The following is a 21,468-nucleotide window of genomic DNA, read 5'->3' on the forward strand; positions in this document are numbered from 1 at the left end:
GGTGAGCAGAGTGAAAGCATTTCTCCTTGTGTTCTGCTGTCAGCATGCACGGTACCCATCAAGGTGATACCCCAATTTTTCTGTCAAAGCTCTTTCAACTGTACTGTAAGAACTCTCAGGAATCTGAGCAACAGACTCACAGGTGGTGATCCTCCTGTTTTGAAGCACTTCACATTGGACCATCTTGATAACCGCCTCCAAAACTGAAGGTCTTCCACTCCATTCCTCATCATGGACCGCTTTTTGACTGGCACTAAATTCCTTACATAATTTTTGGACTTGTTGAACAGACATAAACTTGTTGCCATACACATGTGTCAACAGACAGTGAATATCCATGAGTGGAGCTCCTTTTACTTGCAAAAACCAAATTATGGACTGAATCTCGCCCTTGGCGTGTTCAAAAATGGGCACCTCCATCAACGGACACTTGCTGAGCCAATACTGAACAGAGCAGCAAAGCGCGGCCATGCGGAATCGAGAGTGGGGGAACAGCTGCGCACAGCAATGTTGACGGATTTCTGTAACAACTTCCCATGCAGTTGGAGCTCTTTGGGAATCTTACTTTTGGATCAACCCTCGTACATGCACAGCTACCTTTAAATCATTCACACTGCAATGCATTTTCCTTAGTTAAGACTGTACTTGTTTACTGTAATGTGACCGTGTGTTTCTGACAATGACCACAGGAGGACAAGTGAATAATATCATGGTTGGATAGTATTCATAGACATTTTAACGAAGGATGCCTGTATGCGTGTGCATTATGTTCCACATCTCCTCGTAAACAGCTGAACCGATTTCAGTGAAACTTGGTACACATAGCCATTACTGTCAAGCAGCAATTGGTGTGATGGTAAGAACCACCTACTTATTTTAGTTCAGGAGATGTGACATCATTAGCAATGAGATGCATGAGAAACTACTGAATTGTGCATGATGTTTAAATTTATCACTTATTGCTATTAACTCTATTTGCAACACATATTGCAGACAGTATCCATACATGCCACTGAAGGTACCTAAAATATTTTGTCATTGTATGACACAAAGATCAGGAGATATGAGTCATAAACATTGAGATGTGTGAACAAATGCCACATGATGCATGAAGTTTCAATATAATTATTCTCTACTACTAGGGCACTACTAGAGTTGAGTAAACTTAAGGAAATCCATGACACCTGATGGTACTTTTGACCGCTCTTAACTGCAAAGTGCAAATGGCTGCAGGCAAAAACAATAAAACAATAGCTGTCTTCAGAGCTATGAAGAGGGGTTGCTATGGCAGCGATTACAAAAGTGTGTTGGAGACAAGCGAAGCAGCTGTGCACAGCATACAGAAATTGTTTCAAAATTTAGAATGAGTTTACATGAAATGAAATGAAATTTTTCAGTATTATACTACAAACATAGCTTATTTTTCATTTCTAATATAAAGTTGGCGAAATGAATACCTGCTGGGCAATGGTGGGGATGTCAGCTAGAGAAAGAGATAGATAGATAGATAGAGAGTGAGTGAGTGTTACTCAATTACATATGGTATTGTTCTAAGAAGACAGTTACCAGCATCTGTACCAACGGATGCTTGTTTACAGTACATCTTATTTGCCATTTATTCATTGTGTTTTGTAGTTCCAGCAAGAAGGAAAACTGTCAGGGATGTGGAATGAGTCAAGGTCTACATTAACAAAAGACAAAGATGTCACAGAAACTTAGCCTGTATACCATATTAACAGAAAACAATAAATATATTGTTTAATGCAATTTGTGTTTACATCTGCTAAATGTGAGTAAAATCAAAAGAAAGCTTCAGCCTCCTCAATTATACTATATTGACTGGTTTTGCTAAATGAGGACAAACTGCAAGAAACAATCAGTGGGTAAGGTCATATGGACAAAGACCAAAAATGCTTTTGAAGAGAGGTACAACCACTTGAAAATGAAGGTAAAAGATAGTTGCCAATGTTGCTTTCAGTGACTTAAAGCACACATGAGAACACACCAGGCAACTAGGAATGTTCTGTCTGTACCAGTGTTTTAGGTATCGCTACTGCATGCTATGCTCTTAGAATTCTGACTGCAGTGTGTGATACTACATGTGTCAGATCTGTATATTTTTCTTATAGCCACTCTGTTATTACCTATGGAATAGTATTTTGGGGAGTCAACTGTAAAAAATATTCAAATAGTTTTCAAATTACAGAAAAGAGCAATTCGTATAATAACCAAGAATGGCAGTAGGGCTCACTGCCCTGAACATTTCCAAAAGCTGGAAATCCTAACTGTCCCCTGTGAATACATTTTTCAAAGTATTATGTATGTAAAAAAAAAAAAAAAAAAAAAAAAAAAAAAAAAAAAAAAAAAAAAAAAAAAAAAAAAAAAAAAATTGACTGCTATGTTAAAAATTCTTTAGTACACAGCTATGAAACTTGAAACCAATACAATTTGCACCTAGAGAGGGAAAATAAAGTTAAAACTCAGCAGAGCATGTTTACAATGCCATTAAATTATATAATAAATTACCCCAAAATATAAAAGATATTGACACAATTGGAAAGTTCAAAACAAAACTAAAAAAAATTTTATTAAATAAAAGTTATTACACAGTAATGGACTAACTGAATTAAAACATGTAGTGTGATTAAAGTAGCCTGCATTGTAATACACAAGGAAAAAATTATAATATGAAATCCAGAATTGTTCAGTACTATAAGGAAATTACATAAGGATATAAAACTAATGTAAGATACCTTAAAATGTGTGTAAATATTAATTTTATGTGTATAAATTATAGGTATATTGTATTGTATACGATTTTGCTGACGAAATCCACACAATGTAAATTGTTACATGGATTAATAAAGAAATCAATCAATCAATCAATCAATCAGGTCCTTGCTCAAGAGGTAAGTAATGTCCAGGATGGCAACACACATATCAGTGCAAGGGGGTGAAATGGATGCCCCCATGGACATGCGGCTGTGACAGGACTGCCTATTGATTACTGAGAGCCATTGCCTGGGTAGATGGAAGTGGGGAGGGGTTAGGGAAGGCTGCATGAGGCATGTTGGGTGTACCAGCGTATAGTGAGAGGCAGATCTTTTGACAGATGACTCAGTGACTGCACAACAACAGAAAAGGAGTTCAGACGGTAGACACATAAGAGATAGAGGGAGGGAGTGGGGGAGTGAGGGAAGGGAAGGATAGGGAGGTGGAAATGAAGGGATGGACATGGGAGAAAGAGAAAAGAGGAGGGTGGAAAAAGGGGGAGGGAGAGAGAGAGAGAGAGAGAGAGAGAGAGAGAGAGAGAGAGAGAATGCCAGTCTGGACAGGGAAGGAGCGAACTGCGAGATTGCAAGATATGCTGGAGCAACAATTCTGACCAACGTAGTCCAGAGAAACTTGTGCTGGAAGGGAGTATCCAGATGGCCCGCATAGTGAAGCAGCTATTGAAGTTATTGCTGTTGTGGTGCACAGAATTTTCGGCAACTGGACATTGAAGTTTGCAGTTGCCACAACTTGGCGTTGGCCATTCATTCAGGTAGTAGTTGTTTACAGTAAAAGATTCAATTTCTGTAATTTCCTTATCTTTTGTTAGTATATTCCATGACTCATTCCACATCCCTGAAGTTTCCATTCTTGATGAGACCTACAGAATATGATGAGTGAATGTATATCATTTCTCTGCATAGCCCTCTATCTTTACAGAGGAAAGAACTAACAGCTACGATTAGTTTTTGTTGCAAATTGTTTTTCTTTTGATCTTTGTTTGAGGATTAAAAAAGTAATGGAAAATACATTTTGAATCAATTTTGTAGGGCAAAAGTTTGGGCATTGTGCTTAATAATTCTGATTTGAAACAAATGTATCTTTCTTTTCTCTTGTGCAGGAAGCTGGTCAAGCAAAGCAGCTAAAGAGGCAGCCAAGTATGGAAAGGTGAATATGGTATTGCCAAAGATGGATGCGTACAACGACATCCCTAACCAATCTACGTGGAAGCTCAGTCCAGATGCATCATATGTTTATTATTGTGCCAATGAGACAATACATGGTTAGTGTGAGATGAAAATTTAATTATTGGAAAAGTATCATCAGTTTAGAAACTGTAGCCATACTCTTTAAGTTTCTAATTAATGAGTGAAATCTGTAGTTTGCATTCATTTTTGTAACTATTGTATCTGCCATTTTTAGAAGTGTTGATATTCTTCCAAATTTATTTATTTCTTCCATTATTAAATTTATACAGACTACACTATTATAAGCTTACTGTCAACAAACAGAATAAAGTAATATGCCTTTGAGACTCCCGTATCTTAGCCTGCAAAATTACACATTCTACAGCATTCCTACCTCTGGTGTGTCTAATGTGTGAAACATAGTTCAGCTGAGGAAAGAAAATCTACAAGATACCGGCTTTGCTGTGTTCTGCTTCATTTTGGAAATATGCCACTGTTACTGTGAAGAGAAGAGGATACCCGTTAAAATTTACAACTGGGCCTCATATTTTAGAACATGCATATAAAGGTATTATGTATGCAAGTCTTCAGAGCCAATGGCTCCTTCATCTGGCAGAAGGGGAAGGAAGAGGGGTGACGTAAAAGGACTGGTGAGCTTTAGGAAAAGTGGTAGAATTTGGAAAACTCACCCAGCACCCGGGATCAGGGGAGACATACTGGATGAGATGAGAAGTTATTTATTTATCCAAGGTTTTTTTTAACAACCACTAAACCACAATATGACTCTAAAACTATAGTCTAAAATTATTGATTGTGAGAATTTCATGCTTTGTGAGTCCAATGTTCAGTAGTCAGACTGGCACTATTGTTTGCTGCAAACAAGTCTTCCATATCACAGGCTTTGCTCAGATTACTGAAAACCAAATGTTGAGAGTCCTGCCTTGCCCCACATTCACAAAGCTCAGCATCATTGACACCCCACTTCTTCAAATTAGTCTTTCATCTTTTCACCCCTGTTCTCAATCTGCTGAAGGTCCACCAAGTCTCATATTGGAGATGGCAACCTGAGCATTGCTTCTATTTACACACATCGAAAAAAAGTTTCGCATCACCTCGGTTCCGAGAATTCTAACCTGTGCTGGAAATTGGAATAAAGATCAACATAAACATCATTTCTGCCTGTTCTATTCTTCATGAAAACCACACATTGCATCCTCTACCACTATACAGCAACACCTTCAGAGGGAGTGGTCCAGATTACTGTACACACCGGTACCTATAATACTCTGACGTACGTCCTCTTGCATTCATACATGCCTGTATTCGTCGTGGCATACTATCCACAAGTTCATCAAGTTTGTCCAGATTGCCCCACTCCTCAACAGTGATTTGGCATGGATCCCTTAGAGTGGTTGGTGGGTCACATCATCCATAAACAGCCCTGTTCAATCTGTGTTTGATAGGGTTCGTGTCTGGAGAACATGCTGGCCACTCTAGTTGAGTAATGTTGTTATCCTGAAGGAAGTCATTCACAAGATATGCATGATGGGGGTGCGAATTGTCATCCATGAAGACGAATGCCTCGCCAGTATGGTTGCACTATTGGCCAGAGGATGGCATTCATGTATCGTACAGCCACTATGGCACCCTTTTTTTTTACCACCAGCGGCGTACGATGGCCCCACATAATGCCACCCCAAAACTGCAGGGAACCTCCACTTTGCTGCACTTGCTCGACATTGTGTCTAAGGCATTCAGCCCCACCGTGTTGCCTCCAAACATGTCTCCGAAAGTTGTCTGGTTGAAGGCATATGTGACACTCATCATTAAAGAGAATGTGATGCTAATCCTGAGCGATCCAGTTGGCATATTGTTGGGCCCATCTGTACCGTGCTGCATGGTGTCATGGTTACAAAGATGGACCTCACCATGGACGTCTGGAGTGAAGTTGCGCATTGTGCAGCCTATTGTGCTCATTCTGAGTCATAACATGATGTCCTGTGGCTTCACAAAAAGAGTTATTCAACATGGCATTGCTGTCAGGGTTCCTCCGAGCCATAACGTAGGTAGAGGTCATTCACTGCAGTAGTAGCCCTTGGGCGGCCTGAGCGAGGCATGTGATTGACAGTTCCTGTCTCTCTGTATCTCCTCCATGTCTGAATAACATCACTTTGGTTCACTCCAAGACACCAGGACACGTCCATTGTTGAGAGCCCTTCCTGGCACAAAGTAACAATGCGGAGGTGATCAAACCGTTGTATTGACCGCCTAGGCGTGGTTGAACAACAGACAACACGAGCCATGTACCTCCTTCCTGGTGGAATGACTGGAACTGATCGGCTGTCGGACCCCCTCCGTACATTGTTGTACATGGTTGTTTACATCTTTGGGCAGGTTTAGTGACATCTCTGAACAGTCAAAGGGACTGTGTCTATGATACAATATCCACAGTCAATGTCTAACTTCAGGAGCTCTGGAAACTGGGGTGATGCAAAACTTTTTTTGATGTGTGTAGAAGTGAAACACATTTCAAATAATGGAAAATCCAGGTTGGAATAATGACAATACTATGAAAAGGATAGTTGCTACTCATCGTATAGTGGAGATGCTGAGTTGCAGATAAGCAGAACAAAAAGGCAGTCAGATGAACCTCCCGGCTAAACAGGCCTTTATCAGAATTAGACAACACACACACACTCATGCAAATGCGACTCACACACATGTGACAACAGTCTCTGGCTGCCAAGTGTGAATGTGGTGCTCCAAGGAGACGCCACACACCCAAATTGGAAGAAGCTGCACTAAATCATGTTGAAGAAAACCCGCCAATAAGTACAGGAGCAATTTTTTTGGCTGTTGGTGAGTGGAATAGTAAAACAAGTAATGTACTGGATCATGCCTAATCAATTACTTGTAAAAGTGGTTGTGTTACCAACATGGTTTCAAATGGCTGTAGCACAGAAAAGTTACATTTCTGGACATGGGCTCCAATTCAAAATATTATATACTCATTCCTCTCTACAACTCCCAGAAGTTTGTATGGGAATTTCTGAACACCCTGTATGTGAAGACCAAAGCCAGTCATGGAGTTACATGAAGTATGTATCAGCAACTGGAGCGGCCTTTCATTAATTAAATATGTGTATGTTTAGCCCAAATTCATTGAATGGAAACAAAACAGAATGGCAAAACATGAAACTGTGACAATGCACAATGGAAATACCAATTAAAACTATAACAATATATTAGAATTTGTTAAGGGATTGTCATAGTGTTAGCTCCAAGTCATTTAGATAGACCATAGAAATACAAAATCTTGGTGGCTGGACAGAGATTTGAACCTGGATTACTCCAGATTTGAGTGCAATCTAAACCACAGCCCCATCTTGCTCAGTCATTGTGCTTCATTCCCAATTATTTATATTTTACTTGCAGTCTATTACAGCTGCATTTCTGCCTAATTTTAGTACTTTTGTTGGTCTTATCATTTTTTGTACAACCATAATTTTTTACAATAAACTTTATTACTTAACCGTCTCTTTCCTTGGCTTTCAGGTGTCGAATTCAGGTACATTCCAGACACAAAAGGTGTCCCACTTGTCTGTGATATGTCTTCAAACTTCCTTTCAGAAGAATTTGATGTGTCTAAGGTAAAAAAATGATAAATGATTGTGAAATATGTTTTCATATGATGGTGTAACATGTCAAATGAATGCGTACGAATGGCAATGACTGACAGAAACATTATTATTATCCATGTAGGAACTTTCTCATAGTGAGAATTAATTATGAACTTAATAACCACAGAATAAAAATTAAGTAATATTTTAAACTACTATTTTTGTGTTTGCAACAGTTTGGGGTGGTATTTGCCTGTGCCCAGAAGAATGTTGGAACATCAGGAGTAACAGTGGTGATAATCCGTGAAGATCTCATAGGAAAGGCACAGCCAATAGTGCCAACAATCCTGGACTTCAAAATCAATGCACAGGACAATTCAGTGCACAATACTCCCCCAATGTATCCGTAAGTTTATATTTATTGAATATAATAGAGGGAAACATTCCACGTGGGAAAAATATATATATAAAACAAAGATGCTTTAACTTACCAAATGAGAAAGTGCTGGTATGTTGATAGACACAATAAAATAAAAAACACACAAACACATACACAAATATTCAAGCTTTCGCAACCCATGGTTGCTTCATCAGGAAAGAGGGAAGGAGAGGGAAAGACGAAAGGATGTGGCTTTTAAGGGAGAGGGTAAGGAGTCATTCCAATCCTGGGAGCGGGAAGACTTACCTTAGGGGGAAAAAAGGACAAGTATACACTCGCACACACACACATCCATCCGCACATATACAGACACAGGCAGACATATGTAAATGCAAAGAGGTTGAGCAGAGATGTCAGTTGAGGTGGAAGTACAGAGGCAGAGATGTTGTTGAATGACAGGTGAGGTACGAGGGGCGGCAACTTGAAATTAGCGGAGGTTGAAGCCTGGTGGGTAACGGGAGGAGGGAATATATTGAAGGGCAAGTTCCCATCTCCGGAATTCTGATAGGTTGGTGTCAGTGGGAAGTATCCAGATAACCCAGACGGTGTAACACTGTGCTAAGATGTGCCGGCCGTGCACCAAGGCATGTTTAGCCACAGGGTGATCCTCATTACCAACAAACACTGTATGCCTGTGTCCATTCATGAAAATGGACAGTTTGTGCTGGTCATTCCCACATAGAAGGCTTCACAGTGTAGGCATGTCAGTTACTTGGCACAGTGTTACACCGTCCGGGTTATCTGGATACTTCCCACTGACACCGACCAATCAGAACTCTGGAGATAGGAACTTGCCCTTCAATATATTCTCTCTTCCCATTACCCACCAGGCCTCAACCTCCGCTAATTTCAAGTTGCCGCCCCTCGTACCTCACCTGTCATTCAACAACATCTTTGCCTCTGTGCTTCCGCCTCAACTGACATGTCAACCTCTTTGCATTTAGATATGTGTGCCTGTGTCTGTATATGTGTGGATGGATGTGTGTGTGTGTGTGTGTGCGAGTGTATACTTGTCCTTTTTTCCCCCTAAGGTAAGTCTTTCCGCTCCCGGAATTGGAATGACTCCTTACCCTCTTCCTTAAAACCCACATCCTTTCGTCTTTCCCTCTCCTTCCCTCTTTCCTGATGAAGCAACCATGGGTCGCGAAAGCTTGAATATTTGTGTGTGTGTTTTTTTATTTTATTGTGTCTGTCAACATACCAGTGCTTTCTCATTTGGTAAATTAAAGCATCTTTATTTTTTATATATAAGTTTATATTTATTGATATATCATCCTTCTGGGAATGGGAGCATTTATTGTTTGAGTTTTAAATAAGTATTAATTTTAGTAGCATTCCAGCATATGTATAACTGTTCAAAAACACAGATATAAAGCTTGTTGACAGGGCAGAAATTTGCTGTTATGATACCAGAGTTAAAGCAGATTTGGTTACAGTAAAGCACAGGCTGGCAATAATGGGAAACTCATAAAATAAATACAAGGGGTGTTCAGTTTCCTGAAAGCAGCATGGTTTTATTCAGGGTTCCAGCACACCACAATACTCCCCGCTCTTTTGGTTACAAAATCCTATTTTACAACATAATCTCTGTGTAATTTGATGGCTTTACACTACGTTACTAGGAGGGCCTGCATACCCGTATATACCAATCTACTGGTCAGTGTCAGAGCTGACATCTTGCTACATCAGTAACCTCCTCAGCAGACTTTCAATGGGGATGCTTTCTTGATGTTTTGAAGTATTCCAAAGTTAGACCTCTGTTCAAGAAAGGATCAAAGGATGATGTGGGAAACTATAGGCCTATTTCTATTCTTCCAGTCCTGTCAAAAGTGGTAGAGAAAGTAGCTGCAATCAGATCAGAAACTTCATTGTAAAATATGATATTAGTATAAGTAACCAATTTGGATTTCAGCAAGGAAAAACACTGTGGATGCAGTGAATAAATTTATTGAAAAGATAGGCAAATCATTGGATTAGAGGAGTAAAGTTGCAGGTATCTCCTGTGATCTCACAAAAGCATTTGACTCTGTGAACCACGACTTGCTTATCTACGAGTTAGACAAATTGGCTAACATCATACTTACACAACGCAAAATGAAGGGTATCTGTCACATCAGATGCAGTGAATTATTATTCTAAATGGAGTATAGTATCACAAAGTGTGCTTCAAGGCTCCATTTTGGGGCCAATCCTGTTCCTATTGTATGTAAATGACTTATCTATAAATATAAATTCCCTATCAATTCTGTTTGCAGATTATACTTCTGTTTTAATTGGAGATGATGATTCAGAAAAAATTCTGAGCTCCATCGTAAGCACACTGGATACCTTAGAAAACTGGTTCCAGTTAAATGGGTTGAAACTGAACACTACAAAAATCCATATAGTACATTTCAAAACCAAACATTCAAAATGTGTAGAACTTAAAATACAACATAACAAATGGAGACCTACAATGAGGCCCCTTTCAAACTCTGTTGGGTTGTGGTAATGCTGTCTCTTGTGAACAAGAGACATCTGTGTGCTCTTCAGAGTGATCATTGAATGTCTAATGCTGTTCAGGTCCCTTGTATCCCCCACTAGGCATGGTAACAACTCTACATATGAATAACACGAGTGAATTTTGGTAGCAGTTCCACCTGCCACACAGAATTGAAAGAAGAAAAGGATGTGTTAGATGACAGCCAGTTTGGCTTGAGGAAACCTAAAGGCACCAGAGGGGCAATTTTGATGTTGCAGATGATAATGGAAGCAAGACTAAAGAAAAATGAAGACTTGTTCACAAGATTTGTCAACCTGGAAAAAGCGTTCCACAGTGTGAAATGGTGCAAGATGTTTGAAATTCTGAGAAAAATTGAGGTAAACTACAGGGAAATATGGGTAATATACAATATGTACAAGAACTGAGAGGCAATAATAAGAGTGAACGACCAAGAACAAAGTGCTCGGTTTAAAAGGGTGTAAGACAGGGATGTAGTCTTTTGCTCCTATTGTTCAGTCAGTACATCGAAGAAGCAACGATGGAAATAAAAGAAAGCTTCAGGAGTGGGATTAAAATTCAAGGTGAAACAATATAAATGATGTGATTCGCTGATGACATTGCTATCGTGAGTGAAAGTGAAGAAGAATTAGATGATCTGCTGAATGGAATGAACGGTCTAATAAGTACAGAATATGAATTTGGAGTAAATCAAAGAAAGACGAAAGTAATGAGAAGTAGTAGAAATGAGAACAGTGAGAAACCTAACATCACCATTGATGGTCATGAAGTAGATGAAGTTAAGGAACTGTACTACCTATGCAGCAAAATAACCAGTGAAGACAGGGCAAGGAGGACGTCAAAGGCAGACTAGCACTGGCAGAAAGGGCATTTCTGGCCAAGAGAAGTCTACTAGTATCAAACATAGGCCTTAATTTCAGGAAGAAATTTGTGAGAATGTACATTTGGCGCACAGCGTTGTATGGTAGTGAAACATGGATTGCGGGAAAACTGGAACAGTAGAGAATCAAAGCATTGTGATGTGATGCTACAGATGAATGTTGAAAATTAGGTGGACTTATAAGAGAAGGAATGGGGAGGTTCTGCATAGAATCAGAAAGGAAATGAATATGTGGAAGGAGAAGGGACAAGGTGATAGGACATCTGTTAAGACATCAAGGAATGACTTCCATGGTACTAAAGGGAGCTGTAGAGAGCCAAAACTGTAGAGGAAGACAGAGATTGCAATACATCCAGCAAATAATTGAGGACCCGCTGATGGTGTGTATATGCACAAAGTTTCATTGATACCTGACTATGTATAATGGGTTCTTTACTTTTTTGTCAGGCAGCATATACATGTTACCATCAACCCACATTTTCTGTGGGTAAAAATTAGGAGACTGGGCAAGTCAGCCAATGATTAATCCATTCATCAGTGCATTTGTGATGGGAGCTGTCATGTGGGGAGGGGTCTTGCATTATACTGGTGGAATATGCCATTTGATATGCTAGTCATGAGGTATACAACAGGTTTACCATTTCCACAACATGCTGGCAAGCACTAAGTCTTCCTTGAACAATTACTATATCTTTGTTGTTGTCATATTCAAGAGCTGCCAACACCGTGACTCCAGAAATTGGAGAGGAGCGGATCTCAAAAACTGCTACTCGCTGTCATCTTTCACGAAATCCGCATCGAGCTGACAACCACGGACATTAGTGAGGACCATTGCTGAACACCACAGAATACCACTTGATGTCGCAGCTGTCTCTGGTTCTATGCCACATGAGTGTCTGTTGGCTGTTGTACAGTGTCAGCCATAAACAACACACGGCAACGTGAGATCCCAACCCAGCTCCAGTGATCCGTTCCGTAAGGTTTGTGGTGGCACTACATCTATACTGTACTCCACAAACTATCTACTGCTGTGTGGCAGATGATACTTCTGATACAACTCACTGATTCCCCCTTCCCTGTTCTATTCACAAATGTCACACGCAAAGGATGATTGTTAGTAAGCCTCTGTATTAGCTCATTATCTTTAATTTCTTGAATTTTCTTGTTCTGGTCATTTTGGGAAATGTATGTGGGTGGAAGTAATGTGTTGCCTCAAACTTCAATAGTAAACCTCCCCATGATGCATAACTTCACTGTTGTAGTGTCTGCCACTGGTATTTGTTGGACATCTCTGTAACACTCTCACGCTGACAAAACGATCCCATAACAAAATGTGCCACTCTTCAGTGGATCTTCTCTATCTCTTCTATCAGTCTTACCTCGTAATGATCCGAGATTGATGACAAATTTTCAAGACCTGGTTATGCAAGCACATCGTTAGCCATTTCGTTTGTGCCTGAGTTGCATACCCTTAAGATTCTACCTATGAATCTCAGGCTGGCATCTGCCTTTCCTACTATTTGTTTTATGCATTCATTCCACTTAAGATTGTTCTGGATAGTTACTCCTAGATATTTTACAATTTCCAGCAATTTGTCATCAATAGTGTAGTTGTACAGTAAGTGATTCCTTTTCCTAAGTATGAGCAATATGTTACATTTATTTACTTTCAGGGTTGACTGCCACATTCTATACTATTCATCAGTCCTCTGCAGGTCATTCTGCGGATTAGTACCACCTTCTGGCATTGCTACTTTCATACACACAACCGCATCTGTGAACGGTCTTAAAGAGCAGCTGATGGTTTCTACTAGGTCATTTATACTGATCACCCACAACATTATGACTACCAACCTACTATCAATATAAACCCATCCAGGCAATAGCATCATCACCTGGGGAGGAATGACTTCTAGCAAGGCACATGCTCAGTGCATGTAGCATCAGTGAACATGTTGTCCATGTGTAGACTGGGGAAAGTACATGATATATCCAAGTTTGGCAAAGGCTTGGCATGAGCATTTTGGAAACACCAACTCGCCAGATCTCAACCAGAAACTACCTTTACAGCTGTCGATCTTGTTCCTTTAAGAGCAAATTGTTAAGTTCTATCTGCAGGCCAACCTTGAATCCAGTTGAAAATCTGCTCCAACACTCAGTAAGCTGGTATTTTCTTCACTAAAGAGCAGTGCGGGACAGTGTCACATGCCTTCCTGATGTTTCATAACACAGCATCAATCTGAGTGCCCTTGTCTACAGTGCTATGCATCTCACAGAGGAACAGAGTGAGCTGAGTTTTGGAAGATCTCTATTTGAAGAATCCTTGTTGAATTTTACAGGGGAGATTTTTGTCCTCTAAAAAGTCATAATTCTTGAGCATAAGACATGTTCCATAATTCTGCAACAGATCACCATCAATGATATAGGCCTGTAATTATGTGCACCTGTCCTATGGATGTTCTTAAAAATGGGAATGACCTGTGCTTTTTTCTATTTGCTAGGTACCCTTCATTGCTCCAGCGATCTCTGCCTGTAACCGCTGCCCAGATTTCAGCCGCTTCATCTGTTTATTTGTATGAGCCAATTGAGCAATCCTATGATCTCCTCATGGTCTCATGGTCTTGGAATGACCTGTGCCTTCTCATCTTTCCACACTGTATTCCTGAGTCCATCTCATCACCACTGATTCTGCAATAATTGCACTACAACCAACTGTTTGTTCAGTCTGTCCAGATGCCACTCCTAAATCCTTTGTACCAAGGATTCCAACTGTATCAAAGTCTGGAAGATAGACATAAGCTGCATGTGCACTTCCTCTGAACATATTGTGTAGCAGAGCAGACACCCCCTGAACACTAACAAGAAGAAGGGATAGGACAGAGGACATATGGTAAAACATCAGAGAATAACTTCCTTGGTAGTGGAGAGAGCTGTAGAGTGTAAAAACTGTAGAGGAAGACAGAGAATGGAATACATTCAGCAAATTATTGAGGATGTCGGTTGAAATTGGTACTCTGAGATGAAGAGGTTGCCGTAAGAGAAGAATTTGTGACGGGTCACCTCAAACGAGTCATAAGACTGTTAAGTTGTAAAGGGAATGAGACAGGTCATCTGAACCTCAGGTTGAGTGTGAAAAATCTGTTTAAGGTCAACCGGAGACAAAGATGAAGGAATTGGCATCACAGACTTCGACAGATGAGTACGGGACAGTGAATGGTCAATAAAAAATAATGCTGCTGGTAAGAGACAGGAATTTCTAGACACAGTTACAATGTGGAAGTGAGGCAAGGCTCAAGATGAAAGCAAGAATTGACAGGTAAAATTTGCATTAGTGTGCATGAACAGTACAAGAAAAAGAATAATCAGAAAGGCAGTTTATTGTACGATGTGTGATTGAAAACTGACAGGATTATTTTAATTTCAAAGACTTTATACATCCAATTTTCGTAATCTTTTATCTTTTTGGTACACATGTTTATGGTGTACATTTGCATTTTCAATGGTTTTGTTGCATTTTCAGCTGTTTTGAATATTTTGTTTATTGTTGACAGTTGAAAAGATTATATGTGTTTTTGAGTGCTTGGCAGATATTTACTTTGAAAGGAGATGGGTCAAAGAATCTACATTAAATTTTGCGTGAAAAATGGAATAAAGTGCAGCACTGTATTTGAAATATTGACTGCAGCTTTTGGTGAATCTACTATGAGTAAGACAAGAATTTACGAGCGGTTTGAATGTTTCAAAGAGGGTTGAGAAGATATTAAAGATGATGACCACCCTGCACACCCTAGCACATCAATTACTGATGACAATGTGGAAGAAGTAAAGAAACTGGTTCTGAAAAATCACCATCAGACGGTCCGCCCCCGGTAGCTGAGTGGTGAGCGCGACAAACTGTCGTACCAATGGGCCTGGGTTCGATGCCCAGCTGGGTCAAACATTTTCTCTGCTCAGGGACTGGGTGTTGTGTTGTCCTTATCATCATCATCATCATCATCATCATCTCATCCCCATTGACAAACAAGTTGCCGCAGTGGCATCAACTCAGAAGACTTGCACCAGGCGACTGGTCTACGCGACGGGCATTTATTTACCATGATTATAATGGGATATTGCATCATGAGTTCCTGTATTATAGTTGGACAGTCAATAAGAACCACTACCTGGAAGTTATGCCCAATTTGCATGAAGCAATCCAAAGAAAACAATCAGAATTGTGTCAAACAACTCATGGAAATTGCTCATGGTCCTGCTCAAAACACAATGCATGGTTTTTTGTTTTTTTCCCCCCAGAAAACAAAACTGTTGTGTTGTCTCAGCCACCATATTTGCCGGACATGGCTCCCTCTGACTTCTTTGTATTTCTGAGGCTGAAGAGGACCAAGGAAGGGAGTTGTTTTTCCACCAATGATTAGATAAAAACAGAATTGCTGAAGGAGCTGAACACCATAACAAAATGTGAGTTTCAGAAATGCTTCCAAGTTGGAAAAAGCAGTGGAACAAGTGTATTATATTTGAGGGGCATAACACTAAAGGGGACAAAGTTGTTGATGGTTAATAAATAAAGATTCTTTAAGAAAAAAAATTCTCAGTATGTGATCATACATCATATGAGGCACTGAGAACCATAAAGGGCAAAGCACAGACACAAATATTTGAGAAAAATAGATGTTTGTGGAAATCAAATTTGCAGGCAAACAACCACTCTCATGGGTTTGACTTGTTTTAACCAGATCTCAGCAGACAAATAAACTACTCATTTTTTGAAATGAAATTTTAATTAATATATGGAATTATTATTATTATTATTATTATTATTATTATTAATGTTAATTCACAAAATTTTCATGCATAGACTAATGACAGTAGCGTTGATTTTGATAGTTGTAACATTTGTAATTAATGTGAAATAAGAACAGAAGATAAAGGATAGGTATTAAATGTATTACATACTCACAATTATGACCTATTCCTGAATTTCATGGCCCTCATTACCATCACTTTCATTAAACACATTCTGTGCCTTGAGGTTCAGATAAAACTGCCAATCTATCCTCACATATGTGGTACTACTGCTGTGTACACCATGTAGGCACTAAATTATGTTGGCAACCGTAGATTCATTGGAAGAATCCTAAGGAAATGCAATCCGAAAACAAAGGAAGTAGGTTACAGTACGCTTGTTCGCCCACTGCTTGAATACTGCTCAGCAGTGTGGGATCCGTACCAGATAGGGTTGATACAAGACATAGAGAAGATCCAACGGAGAGCAGCGCGCTTCGTTACAGGATCATTTAGTAATCGCGAAAGCGTTACGGAGATGATAGATAAACTCCAGTGGAAGACTCTGCAGGAGAGACGCTCAGTAGCTCGGTACGGGCTTTTGTCAAAGTTTCGAGAACATACCTTCACCGAAGAGTCAAGCAGTATATTGCTCCCTCCTACGTATATCTTGCGAAGAGACCATGAGGATAAAATCAGAGAGATTAGAGCCCACACAGAGGCATACCGACAATCCTTCTTTCCACGAACAATACGAGACTGGAATAGAAGGGAGAACCGATAGAGGTACTGAAGGTACCCTCCACCACACACCGTCAGGTGGCTTGCGGAGTATGGATGTAGATGTAGATGTAGATGTAGATAACAAACATGGAAAATCTGGGATGGAATGTAACAATATAATGAAAAGTATAATTGCCACTCACCATATAGCAGAGATGCTGAGTTGCAGCACACACACACACACACACACACACACACACAACTCAACAAAGGCCTTGTTGGCCAAAAGCTAACTTTCCAACAATTTTTTTGTTGTGCCTTTCTGCGACTCAGCATCTCAGCTATATGATGAGTAGCTTCTATCCTTTCCATTATATTGTTACAGCCCTAGATAACAGTTGAGCAGCATAGAGAAACAAAATTATGCTTTGTGCTTATATGGAAGCGAATATTATAGAAATTGGTGAGACAGCTTTTCGTGAATTTTCATATGTGCAATGCGGACTAACAACACAGGTAAAGCTGGTTTGCCACAAGATCAAAAGATTTCAGGAGCTGCATATGTACTAGAATCTCAAAATTTATGATGGTATGCTTTAGGCCCTTATGGTTTGCAGTGCCTCATATAAAATGGAAAAAGATATAGAAGTGTGGGCAAGTACTTACACAGGATGCTTCAAAAATAATATACATATTTCTAATGCATATATTTATTAAACTTTAAGACATAGAAATATGAAACTTGACACACATATTTACGATCCTCTCAAGTTCAGATTACAGATGTTCAATATGTCCTCCATTAGTGACACGAACAATATCACTTCGATACTCAAATTCCTCCCATACTCAGGCAAGCATGTCCTTCATCACTGATGTTATTGCAGTACGGATCTGGTTCTTGAACTCTTCCAGGTTCTGTGGGAGTGGTGGTACGTAAACGTTGTCTTTAACGGAAACCCACAGGAAGAAGTCAGAGGGTGTCAAACCCGGTGACCCTGGAGCCCAGATGAGACATGCTAAGTTGCCAGTTCCTTGACGATCAGTCCAACAGTTCGGATAGAGTTTCATTCAGATATTCATGCACTTGGCAACTCCAATGAGGGGGTGCCCCATCTTGTTGAAAAATAAAGTTGTCTTTGTGCAGCCTCAGAAACAACCAATTTTGTAACATAGCAAGATACTGCTGACTGTTAATCATGTTTCCATCAAAGAAGAATGGGCTGTAAACAGATGATCAGGATACCGCACAAAACACATTGACTTTGGGTGAATGCCGTACATGTTCAATGGCTGCATGTGGGTTCTGTAGGCCCCAAATTCAAACATTGTGTTTGTTTACCTGACCACTAACGTGGATAGTTGCTTCATCACTGAATTCAATTTGCTGTGTGAAAGTGTTATCATTGTCAATAGCATCAAGAATCTCATTACAAAAGCCACACATTTGTGTTTGTCTTCAGGACACAGAGCTTGTAACAGCTGTATCCTGTACAGCATCATAACCAACCAATGTCTCAAAACACACCAAATTGTTGTTGTAGGCAGTTGTAACTCCTGACTGGCATGACAAGTTGATTTTGAAGGACTATGTTGGAAAGCAGTTTGAATTCGTGCAACATTTTCTTCAGGAACATGAGAGCAGCCACGTCTCTTTCCTTTACATACACATCCTGTTTCTAGAAACTGTCTTTGCACTGTAATCATGGAATTGCACTTCGCAAACTCAAGAACACAAAATGATTTCTGCTCCGGAGTAATCATTTTTGACATATGGTGGTTACCAAGCAAAACAGAAGATAACTGACATCTAGTGGCTACTAATATAAACTAGACTGTGTATTCGTTTCTCCAATAGCTGAGCCAATGTGCAGTGATCAATATTTTGGACAAAATAATACTTTGTAATATGTATATTCTTTTTGAAACACCCTGTATTTAGGAAGCACAATTGTAGTTTTGCCAATAGAAGCATTTACAGCAGAAAAAGTACTAGTAACTTTCAGAACTATATATTCTTTAGAACAACTGGTGGATTGCTGTCAACCTGCAATAGGGGTAACTGCCCCCAGTTTCAAACCTCCTCCCCCAACCTCCAGCCTGAAAAAAAAAATTCTAAAAGCTAGGAGTAAAATCATCTTCTTTTAAGTGTTTCCACCAACAATAGTGGTCACTGAGTATCGTGAGCACTTATCATTCCTGATATAATTTTATTTTCTGTCTAGTATTTTGACTAATAGTATTTACAGAAATGAACAAAGAAACAATACATACATTGGTAAATTTCAATTGTGTTACAGAATTTACATTATGGGACTCTACCTACAATGGATTAAGAAGCAAGGAGGGGCAGCAGCAATGGGTCAGCAAGCCCAGCAGAAGAGTCGCCGCGTCTACGAGGTCGTCAACAGCTCTGCTGGCTTCTACAGTCTGCCTGTTGCTGAACACTGCAGGTAAGGCTGGCAGTCTGTTCATTCATTCATTGCGTTCTGTAAATTCCATCATGAAGGAGAGTCCTCATGGACGAGGAACAAGTCCAGTTTTGGATTAAATACTAACATCTTTGATTGCCATACAGTTACAAGGAAATTCATTATAAACTGCCACTCTTTTTCTAACAACTTTATTTCAGAAGTTTACAATTTCAAACGTTCATTACCTTTGATATATCCTCCACCATATGTCATTTTATCGTTGTTATTATTAAAAGCTTATGCATTTGTAGCATATTATAAGTGAGGGCAGTGACAAGTTATATTTGAGAGGGCGGAATGGGGGGTAGTAACAGACTGCTGGACTCTGACCCAACTCCTACATTCTATGCAGTTTATTGTCTTTCATTTCTGAAGATAATCCTCCACAGGCAGAGATGAGACAATTTTGTCTATAAATTTACAGCGTCTCAGCCCAAAAGTTTTAAGAGAAGCATCTTGATATTGAACTGACAATAGGCTAACAACCTGAAACTTCTTCATATAGAAATAATCTTTGAAAGTCATAGAAAAGATAATGTTGGTGTAATAATTCCAATTTTTCTGTTTACAGAAGCCGCATGAATGTGCCATTTAGAATAGCTGGTGGAGATGCAGCTTTGGAGAAGAAATTCCTGGAAGGTGCTGAGAAGAGAGGCATGCAACAACTGAAGGGCCACAGGTGAAGAGTCTATTATCATAGTAGTTTTAGCACAATGATGCATTATCTATTCTTCCACTTCTGGACTTTACTCAGTATATTTTAAGTTTGTTCTGTGTTTTCTAATTATCTTTCCATGTTTTCTACTGGTCTGCATATAAATTAAAGCTTATTTGGAGCCAAAGTGATGTCCATTCTCAGTTTTTGCCCATGCAAACATAATTATTCTTTATTGCTTTCTTTCAATAGCCAGCTCTTGCCGCACTGATGTATTTTCTATGTGTTCTGCTGTATAGTAGTTTGTAATTCTTCTGTTTAAACAGCTGTTATTTCAATTACTTGGACATTAATTCTTCTGAAGAACTGCTGGTGGAGGCACAGTATTATGGCATTTTACTTGTTATGTTGTTGTTGTTGTTCTGACCTTCAGTCTGAGGACTGGTTTGATGCAACTCTCCGTGCTACTCTATCCTGTGCAAGGCTCTTTATCTCCAAATAACTGCTGCAGCCTACGTCCTTCTCATACATGAAATGTGTTTGTGATTGCAAATAAGGACAACCATCAGCTGTAGAATGGAATGACGACAATGAAAATTTGTGCCGGACTGGTACTCAAACCCAGATTTCTTGCTTATAGTGAGTGGATGCCTTTGGCTATCTGTGCAAAACTCATGACCAGAAGCAAACTTCCATATGTCGTCAACTGTGTGTCTATGATCTGTACTCGTGTATCCATTACGTATATTTCCATATAGGTTAGACGGTTGCCTAGTATCGGCAGAACATCCTTCTCAGTCTGCTTACCGTATTCATCTCATGGTCTCCTGCTGGTATGTTTACCTCCACACTACCCTCCAGTACTAAACTGGTGAGTCCTTGATGTCTCAGAATATGTTCTATTAGATGACACCTTCTTTTAGTCAAGAGGTGATTTCTTTTCTCCGCAGTTCTATTCAGCATCTCCTCATTGGTTACATGCCCTATCCCTCTGATCTTCAGCATTCTTCTGTAGCACCACATTTCAAAAGCGTCTATTCTCTTTGTGTCTGAACTGTTTATCATCAACATTTTACTTCCATCCTAGGCTACGCTCTATACAAATACCTTTAGAAAAGACTTCCTGACCCTTAAATGTACATTCAAGGCTAACAAATTTTTCTACTTCAGAAATGCTTTCTTTGCTGTTGCTAGTCCACATTTTATATTCTCCCTACTTCAGCCATCATCAGCCATTTTACTGCCCAAATAGCAAAACTCATCTACCGCTTTTAGTGTCTCAATTCCTAATCTGATTCCTTCAACAGCAACTGATTTAATTCGACTACATTCCATTATCCTCTTTTTCTTTTTGTTGATGTTCATCTTGTAACCTCTTTTCAAGACACTGCCCATCCCATTCAGTTGCTCTTCCAAGTCCTTTGCTGACTCTGACA

At 39.6% G+C, this 21,468-nt stretch overlaps 1 protein-coding gene across 1 annotated transcript in view; it reads left to right on the top strand.

Annotated features, from left to right (window-relative positions):
* LOC126109906 (phosphoserine aminotransferase-like) overlaps nucleotides 1-21,468 on the top strand; it is a 94,997-nt gene that overhangs the window by 65,083 nt on the left and 8,446 nt on the right. The window contains exons 4-8 of the mRNA XM_049914994.1: nucleotides 3,893-4,054; nucleotides 7,515-7,609; nucleotides 7,816-7,985; nucleotides 19,204-19,356; nucleotides 19,949-20,056. Coding sequence (XP_049770951.1) covers nucleotides 3,893-4,054; nucleotides 7,515-7,609; nucleotides 7,816-7,985; nucleotides 19,204-19,356; nucleotides 19,949-20,056 — 688 coding nt within the window. The remainder of the gene's footprint in view (nucleotides 1-3,892; nucleotides 4,055-7,514; nucleotides 7,610-7,815; nucleotides 7,986-19,203; nucleotides 19,357-19,948; nucleotides 20,057-21,468) is intronic.

The sequence above is a fragment of the Schistocerca cancellata genome, chromosome 12, assembly GCF_023864275.1.
Source record: "Schistocerca cancellata isolate TAMUIC-IGC-003103 chromosome 12, iqSchCanc2.1, whole genome shotgun sequence".
Lineage (NCBI taxonomy): Eukaryota > Metazoa > Arthropoda > Insecta > Orthoptera > Acrididae > Schistocerca > Schistocerca cancellata.